Source organism: Calidris pugnax, unplaced genomic scaffold (assembly GCF_001431845.1).
Source record: "Calidris pugnax isolate Ruff unplaced genomic scaffold, ASM143184v1 scaffold89, whole genome shotgun sequence".
In the NCBI taxonomy this organism is placed as follows: Eukaryota; Metazoa; Chordata; class Aves; order Charadriiformes; family Scolopacidae; genus Calidris; species Calidris pugnax.
Genome location: NW_015090865.1, coordinates 897,388 through 906,033, shown reverse-complemented (window position 1 = coordinate 906,033; position 8,646 = coordinate 897,388). Strand labels below are relative to the sequence as shown.

Below are 8,646 nucleotides of genomic sequence, written 5' to 3'. Positions count from 1 at the left end.
GCCGGGCGGAGGGGCCCTGCCCGGGGGATGCCCTGGGGGCCGGCGGGGGGAGGCCGGGGGCAGGAGGGAAGTAGTGTCGGTGTTGCCGGGGGGGAGGACACCCGGCAGCCCCCAGCTATGGAGCCGCAGGTGGGGCTGCGGGGGAAGGGGGAGACCTGAGGGGCTGGTGGGTGCCGCCCGCGGCCGGGGGCTGGAGGAAGGAGCGGGCCGAGGCCCCTGACAGGTGTCTCGGCCGTTAAGTGCCCTTCAGCCCTCCCCCGGGGACTTACAGACGTTTGTGTTCGTTGTCGCTGCCGCCGTCCCCAAAGATGATGTTGGGGGAGCAAGCCCAGAAGTGGTTCCCAACTCACGTGCAAGTTACGGTCCTTCAAGCCAAAGGTCTGAAGCCAAAAGGTAAAAATGGCAGCAACGACGCCTACACCATCATCCAGCTGGGCAAGGAGAAGTACTCCACCTCGGTGGCCGAGAAGACCTTGGATCCCGTCTGGAAAGAAGAGGCCTCCTTCGAGCTCCCTGGATTACTCATGCAGGAGAATCCAGAAAAATACATCCTGTACCTGATTGTCATGCACAGGTCGCTGGTGGGGCTGGACAAGTTCTTGGGACAGGTGGCCATAAGTCTGAATGATATATTTGAGGACAAGCAAAGGAGGAAAACAGAGTAAGTGCTGGTTGGTTTGGTGTTTTTTTTTTTTTTCCTTATAATTTGTATTCCTGGTACAGTTGCACTTGGAGGGGAGGGGGGGGATTAGCAGCTTTATTATCAATATACTTGGAAATGGAATTAGTATGTTTCTTTCTTCTGTGGTGTGTTCAAAGCCCTTAACGTATACAGTTGTGTCACTGCCACCTGACCTCTTCCAGAGAAAAGTTTACTGTAGTCACAGTGGTTGCTCTGCACAGGGAAGGACTGTCATTAACATTTCTTGACAAATTCTTATGTGCAACATGAACTCACTACAGTCTGTTTTCCTAAAGATTTTTCTTCGTTCTGCTCAGGGCCACATCCCAGTTCAACTCCTACCCCCATTTTAACCATCTCCCTCGAAGCCTGGTGTCTTTCTCTTTAAAAAATGTTTTCCTTCGGTTGCTGCAACCAAGCGTCTTTAAATATTTTATATTTATGTTTCGGTGGTCAATGAACTGTGACTTGGTGAAGGCTTACCATGGCAGCACAGTGTTTTTCTGATCCTGATTAGCCCTGGGCCGCGATCCTGCAGGCTGCTCTGTACAGCAGGCCTCAACAGGGAAGACTGAAGGGAAATTTCTGCTGTTGTGGTAGCCTCCATCATTACCTACATAAGCTTTTGTCAAGTAAAATTGAAGTTTGCCAGCAAATTTTGGCACTGGAATGTCTAAAAAAAAAAAAGGCATCACAGCAGTTTATTAGGGTGAACTGTAAACATATCTAACTCTGGGTTTTTCAACTAAATCAGTAAAATTGTTTAAAATTTCTAGTCAGGACATGGTTGCATGAAGAAGTCTGGTACAAGTGTAATTTATTCTCCAAAGTGTATGGGAATAAAGTGTAGATGTAAGCATAGTGCAGGCCTGCCTGTGACTACATGATCCGTGTTTGTGTTAGCTATTCTTGTCCCACAGAAGTAGGCCAAGAACAGCATGGAGACCTCCAAGCTTGGAGCTGACAAATCTTTCTGCAGTGGTTAAAAAGTTCCTGCCCCAGGTGCCTTTCCTCCTCGAGCATCTCTTCAGTAGAGCAGAAAGGCCCAAAGTGCCCAAATCTCAGCTGTTAAAATTAAAGGGCGGTGTTTCTTTTGGTCGTGATGGTGGGTCTGTGGTAAGATGCTGGACTTTTGGATCGAAGTGCCTAAGAGGTTGGCATTGTTTGTCTGTTGCTGATGGTGCTGGGGAGGCGTGAACCTCCAGTAGAGTCAGAGAGGGCAGGTGGAGGTGGAAATCATCCAGCACCAGCTGAGTCTTGTTGATCAGATAACTCTTTCTGCAGAAACCACCTCAGAACCTCGTCCTTCTTATGTGCAGTGGCTGAGGTTGAAGGAGCACCAAAGACAAGTCAAAGCTGGCTTTGCCCTAGTGGTTGGGGTTTTTTTGTAAACTACAAATTTTTAGCAAGAAGGTATGTTCACTAACCATATAATAGGAAAGAACATGTCAGTGCAGAATCTCTTGTGGGTTCGTGGTCTGAAGTGTTAAACTTTTTAATTGCTTATCTTTTTAGGGACAAACCATTTATCTTGATGCAATACATGGTAATGCCTGTAGCCTTAGGGTCTTAATTTCTATTTACACTTGTTTCAAGAAGTTTCAGTGCTCTTTAGACATGCATCTTAAATATTCTTTAATCATCAGTTGTAATTATCTTGCAAGTCATAGGCAACAGCTTTAGTTTAAACACCTAGCTACTCTACAGAAAATGGAGTGAATAAATCAAGTAGAAATGCTACTAATTGTAAAAACTTTCTAAGTCTAGGTAGAAATATGTATTCAGAAACTGGAGGAAAATATGTAAATTATTCATGTATTAGTGTGAGTAAGAAAACCTCTTTTCCCTTTGGGGAACCATATGCTTTTGCACCAGTTTTAGTGTTGGAGTCTTACAAAATTATTGCAAAAATTTGTAAGTGGGGTAATTAACATAGCCCTTGCGATAGTTAAATAAATACACATATCTCTTCGGTATTTTTAGATGACGTTGTGTTCTGCAGGGCTCCATAGGTGCCCTTTATTTTTTCCATTTCTTTCTCTGGGGTGTGAGGGAGGAACTGGCACGATGTAAACGTGCCACGGTGCTTCCTGGGACCACCGCAGAAATGAGTGGGGCTCTGCCTGCAAGCTGCTCTGCAGAGATGGGGGGCCCGTGGGGAAATTTTTACAAATAGCCCAAGTCCTCTTCACAGAAGTTACTTGAGCACTTAAGATTGCAAATGTTATTAAAAGTTGATGGGCGTTAGGCTTCTAGAGCCCAACAGCCGTCCTTGTAAAAGTCTTATGTACGTGTAAAAGTGCGGATGGGCGGTGAGCGGGATTTTTGGCAGCACGTACTCACTTAATGCCGATTTAAATTCTTAGATAGCAGCCACTGAAAGGCCAGTTTTCCCGTCTGTGTCTCTAGGTGCTTAGAAGCTGAGGAAATGTCCTTTTAGAAACTCACTTTTGAAAAAAAAAAATCAGAGTCCTTAAGCGTTTAGAGGTTTTTGAAAAGTTGCGAGGGTCATCTGCTCATGTGCCTTGGTGGAAGGCGTGTGTGCTGCTGCTGCTGACTCCTTGCAGCGTTAGCTGGAGATGTGGATGCAATGTTTGTACGTGTACGTGGGAGGAGGGCAAACTTTCAAGAATATATTTGCAAATGCGCTCTCAAACAAAACGCTCTTTCTTATTCTCCTTTTATTAAATCCTTTTTGATACAAAATATCCCTAGTCCTGTGTTGGCAGTAAACTAAGGGTAATATATTTAGACCCGAAGACCTTCTAGCCGTGACTGTGGTGTGGGAACTGAGATACCCAGTGCCTTTCAAGACCAAGTCCAATGTCTTTATTACCAAAGCATTCTGATGGTTGAAAGCTATATTCATTGTTTCAGAAACACTAATCTGTTTTATTAAGCAATGTTTTTACTTTCAAATATGTTCAACAGGCTTGTGGTGTTATTAAATCCAGAGTTATTTTCTCATGTTGATGTAACCTTAACATTTCTTGCTTTGTTTGGGGATGAATGAGATCCAGTTATTTGATGAAGTGTCTATTGGTAATATTTCTACTTTTTAATATATTTAATAGCTTCCTCTTTCCAACACAGCTGTACATATGGTGCTGTGAGAGACAGACTCAAGAGTCACCAGGGTATTGCAAAAAAGATATTTAATATTCTGCACAATGCTGAACCCTGTCAGCAATTCCCTAGTGCTTTTTTAGTAAGGAGGTATGAGAAGTGAAGGCTACCAGCTGATTTTGAATTCCTAGGAAGACCGTGGGGTCTGTGACATTGAGCTTTTTGTATTTTTTTTTTTATTTAATATTTTATAATTTGGAAGAAATAAATTTAAAAATTCACTGCAGCTTCAGAAACATTATGCTAGGGAAAAATAATCCTTTTTTCTGTATAGCTTTTTTTGCCACTTGTTATACCTTAAGAAAAATACTCTTGCGGTGAAGTTTTCAGGCAGAGGCCTCATGATAGGATTTGTGCGTCTTGTGTTCTAATGAACTTGATTTCACACAATATTCAGTGAAACAAAGCAGTGTATTTACTGCAATTTGATGGCGAAAATTTCGTATGCACCATCTCGCAACGTCCTTTCTCTTTCTGAAACCGATGGATGATTTTTCCAATTCTTAAAAGTGAAAATTCCTGGAACGGGTAGATCCAGATGTGGCTCAGATGGTCTCGTACAAGGTCTCTTCCCGAGCCCTCAGCCAAAGCGCCTGCAGGATCTTAGTTCATTTTCTTTCTGTGTTGGTGCAAAAGTGCCCATTGCATCGTGCTGACTTTGTAAATTTGTGTCTCTGGCATCGCTGCTGTAGTTGGAAATGGACGGGCTCTTGTTACTTCTCCTGCTCTTTTCTCCAGAGTTGAAAACTGGGCTCCAGAAGCTGAGTGATTTTACTGAGGTTTTTTTTAACAGTTCAAAAAACTTGGGAGAGACTGCTTCATTGGAAGTGTATTTAGCATAAGTCTTCAGATCTTAGATTTCTGACATGGTTTCATTTTTTTCAGTAAAATCCTGTGGATTTTTTTAATTCATCCTGAGAAATACATGACAGTTTTTTTGGTCTGCTGTTGCAGAATAAATATACCTCTTTTGCTCTTGCACTTTAAATGTAAATGATTATCAATGCTTGTGTTTTTTAAAGGATATATACATTTTTGTAATAATTTCAATTCAGTTACATTTAATAGTTTTCTTACTACTGCTGATGATCTGACAATGCATAACATCAAAACAAATTTTTGAATTATCATGGAATAAAAAAATACTCATTTACTGTCATGTCTGAATTTAGTGAAGTATTTTTCAGTAGTTTTTTTTTAATGACTGTGCTTAGTTTTTTTTCTCCTGTGTGCTAAATGAACACAGCAGTAGGAGAAAAAATTTCTGCCAGCTTTCACTGTAATGTTACTTATTTCATCAGCATTTGCTTCGTCCTTGTTGTTCTCAAATTCCACACTATTTATTGTCCATTCCTTTATTAGCTTTCCTGGAGAGCTAATTTTATGATATGTTCAGCTGATTTAAGATGCAACACTTCTCTGGAATGTTATAAATTTGAGGGGGGCAGGCGATGGTCAAGTTACTATTTCTTACAGAATTTTTGTTGGAGGAGACGTTTTTATTTGTGACTTAATTCACCTTCTCTCTGGTTTCTATAATACCTCAACACCCCACCCCCAAATTGCTTCAGCGTTGCAAAAAATGCTTATTTGAGCATAATCCAGTGAAGGAATCTTGGCCTTATCTAAGATGTTTCTCCTCTGCTTACATCGATCATATAAAATAGTTAAAAACAGCTTCTCAGCAAACAAACAGAAAGAATTAACGATGGACCCTGATCAATACCTCTGTGTTGTGAGCACTTATTCCTTAGTGCTGCTGAGCTTCCTGAAAGATGGGAAAATTGTGTGATTTCCTCCAAATTAATGCAAATTCCTTCTTGGCAGCCACCCTCTTGGACATGGAGAGGTTCTCCCTTCTACTGCCTCTGCCCTGTCCTCTCTCATCTGCGGCAGCACAAGCAAGAGGCAGGCACTCGAGTAGGTGGCTTCAAATATAATTTGAATTAGGAACAAGCAAACAACTAGTAAATAGATAGTATATCATGGACTTGTTAATGTCATGTCATGCTTGTTAATGAATAGAGCCTTTTTAAAAATAATTCTACAAAACATAACACTTTGTAAATATTATTTACTAATTTTGAGTCGTAAATTTAGTTTTAACCAGAAAAATGCATTTTAGATTATTTTTGGTGGTAAAACTAACTAGGGGTGGAAATGGCAGGCTGTAGCATAAATTATCAAAATGTCGTGGTGAAAGTAAGAGAAAACACTCATTCCACTCTAGTCAAAAGTGGAAAGAGAAATTTGTCAAAGGCACAGAAATAATGAGCAGCCGGGAGGATCCGTATGGATTTGTGCTTTTACTTTTGTGGTACAACTCAGTAAATGTAATAAAAATGAAGGAAAGTTAGTAGTGAGTAGCAGAAGAGAAAAATGGTTATGGGGAACAACAAAAAGTTGCGCTCAGTTGTAGCTTTATGGGATTATAGTAATATTTTCCAATTATCTAGCAATATTCCTAGCATTTACATTTCGACAACAAATGTGAGCACATCCTCTGAATAAGTCATAATTCTGAGTCAGAGTCTGAGGGCCATCTGGACTGAAATACTTCTCCATTTTCTGTGCATACACACGTGCTTAGACACACACTCAACTAAAATAACTGGCCTTAATTCTCATACCTTCAGTTATTTTGTTTCTAAAAGAAAAGCTTTCATACGTAGTCTTTAGCCAAAATAATAAGTAAACTAAAACCACGTTAATTACTTTGGTTCCAGTTGATGTTAGCTAACCCCTTAGAAGGGGCGTTGTGATATGTGTCAGTTCCCATATGTTTTGTGGTGTTACGATGTCACTGTGTAATATTTATTTTTAAACTCGACTTTGTCTATCTCGTTTCGGTTGGCTTCCAGAAAGTAATAGTATTCATCTTTGTGAATGTCATCACTTATTTTAATAAATAATCTGTTTTCTTCTTCATTTCCCTTTGTACACGATGTAGTCTGTGCTCAGCCCCTTGCCTTAATTTTCCTACTTACTGACTTTTGAGGCAGACTTTCAATATGGTATTCTGCATTTTTCAATGTGTGTTTGCTGCTAATGAAGACGTTAGACAGTTCTGGGCTTTGGATGTTGGTTTTTATACATTGTCTGTGGGTATTTGTGTTAGTGGGATTTTGTGAAGCAAGTTTCTTCAGCGTGTCTAGCTCAGACATAGTAACCTAAATGAAGTCCTTTCCCATGACGTTCTGTCATTGGTATAGAGGTAGTTTTAGAAGTATCAGCTGGTGTAGAAAATTCTCCTCATCACTGTATACCAGATTTAAGTTGCTTCTCAGATCAGGGTGCTGATTTTACCTGTAAAATCAAGGTTAGAAGCTTTGTGGATGCTGTGATTGTATGGCTTTTTGCAGAATTCCTTCAGTAATTTGTGAATTAAACTCAAGATTTTGCAAAAGTCTTTCGGTGCAATCTAATGGTTTCAGCAAAGCAAAATTAGATCAGCTCAGTAGATATTTACTGGTAGAGTGAAGGCAGATTGGTGTATTTGGGAAGCAGCAAAATGAGTGGTAAAGTTCCTTTTGTAGTTTGCATCTTTGGCACAGGCAAAAAGATGGAGTCAAAAGGTCATCTGTCATGCTTAGGTTGAATGTGCTGGCTAGAAGACTTCTAATTCCTGGTGAAATTGGTAGACAAGTATCCCAGTGGTTTTTGAGGCTGTTAGTATATAATTAAAATGTAACTAAAATTACATAGTGGTTTTTCTTACCTATACTGTTATTATTTTTCTTACCCATCTCATGAACCTGTCCTACTGAGTGTTACATGGTGAATAGGTCGAGTGATGCTTTTTCAAAGAAGAAAGAGGGCTCAGACTTGGAACTGTGAAATTCCATGGCAGTTTTGGAGGATAAGACACCAAAGACATCAGCTTCCTGCTATTGGAAGGGAAACAAGATCTTGGTTTCAAAATATTTGTTGAAAATGCGTTTGTAGATCACTAGCTATTTAGATGGAATAGGCAGGCAACTTGTTCATTAATAGTAACTTATTTTAGTTTTATCCTTCAACCTTCCTGTCTACCTTTTCTAAGGTAAAGGGCTCAGTACTGCTGATATTATGGAATTCACTTTAAAAGTATGCAGAAGATGGTTACTGTCTTAGAAATAAGGGAGTTTGCTCTTTCCACCCCTAATTATAGATACAACCAAAAATGGGTAATTTTGTCACGGTTAGAAAATAGCCACGTTTCTTCAGGTAGGGGTGTAGTTTTTCAGGGCTGACTGAGCAGCAGGATTTTTCAACCTTGAACGTTGATCTTCTCTTTACCCATTCAAAAAAATTGTCAGTGTACAGAGTGGCAATTTATATAATACTTACAAAATAAAAATGATCCGAAACCTGCGCAAGCCAGGCGAAGCCCATTAGCACACTCAAAAACAGATGAGAAAAAGAAGCAAGCATTGTTCTGATGGAAACCATAGGGGAAAAGTCAAAATTAGAGGGTGTATGGGGGACGTTGTCCTACAGAACATTTGAAGGTGAGAGCAAGAAGTATGAATGTGATTCAGGAAGGCAATAGGGCTTCCTTTGAAGTTGGGAAAATTTGCCAGACTTTGTACAAGGCCTGTTTAAATAAAGACTGTCTGCAAGACTGGATGTAATATTTGGTTATTAAATAAAAGGGCATCTGCTCTCATAAAAGCCACCCTGTTTTGTTCGTGTATGTTATTGGCTATTTTCCTACTTTGTACAGGCTTTCTATAGAATAAGCTCATGGCAGCCTGACAAATGGAGTATTTATTGTGGCTAAAAGTACTGTAAACAAAACCAAAATAGCAAGTTTTATTGGCTTTTATAATACATTACAATTTTTTAAATTGGCAGTG

At 40.1% G+C, this 8,646-nt stretch overlaps 1 protein-coding gene and 1 long non-coding RNA gene across 3 annotated transcripts in view; one reads left to right on the top strand and one right to left on the bottom strand.

Moving 5' to 3' along the window:
• Window positions 1–449, bottom strand: part of LOC106889862 — a 13,877-nt gene extending 13,428 nt beyond the window's left edge. For both annotated transcript variants that reach the window (XR_001412409.1, XR_001412408.1), the window contains exon 1: window positions 270–449. This is a non-coding gene — a long non-coding RNA (uncharacterized LOC106889862). The remainder of the gene's footprint in view (window positions 1–269) is intronic.
• Window positions 65–8,646, top strand: part of RAB11FIP2 (RAB11 family interacting protein 2 (class I)) — a 34,372-nt gene continuing 25,790 nt past the window's right edge. The window contains exon 1 of the mRNA XM_014945314.1: window positions 65–661. Coding sequence (XP_014800800.1) covers window positions 309–661 — 353 coding nt within the window. The 5' untranslated portion in view covers window positions 65–308. The remainder of the gene's footprint in view (window positions 662–8,646) is intronic.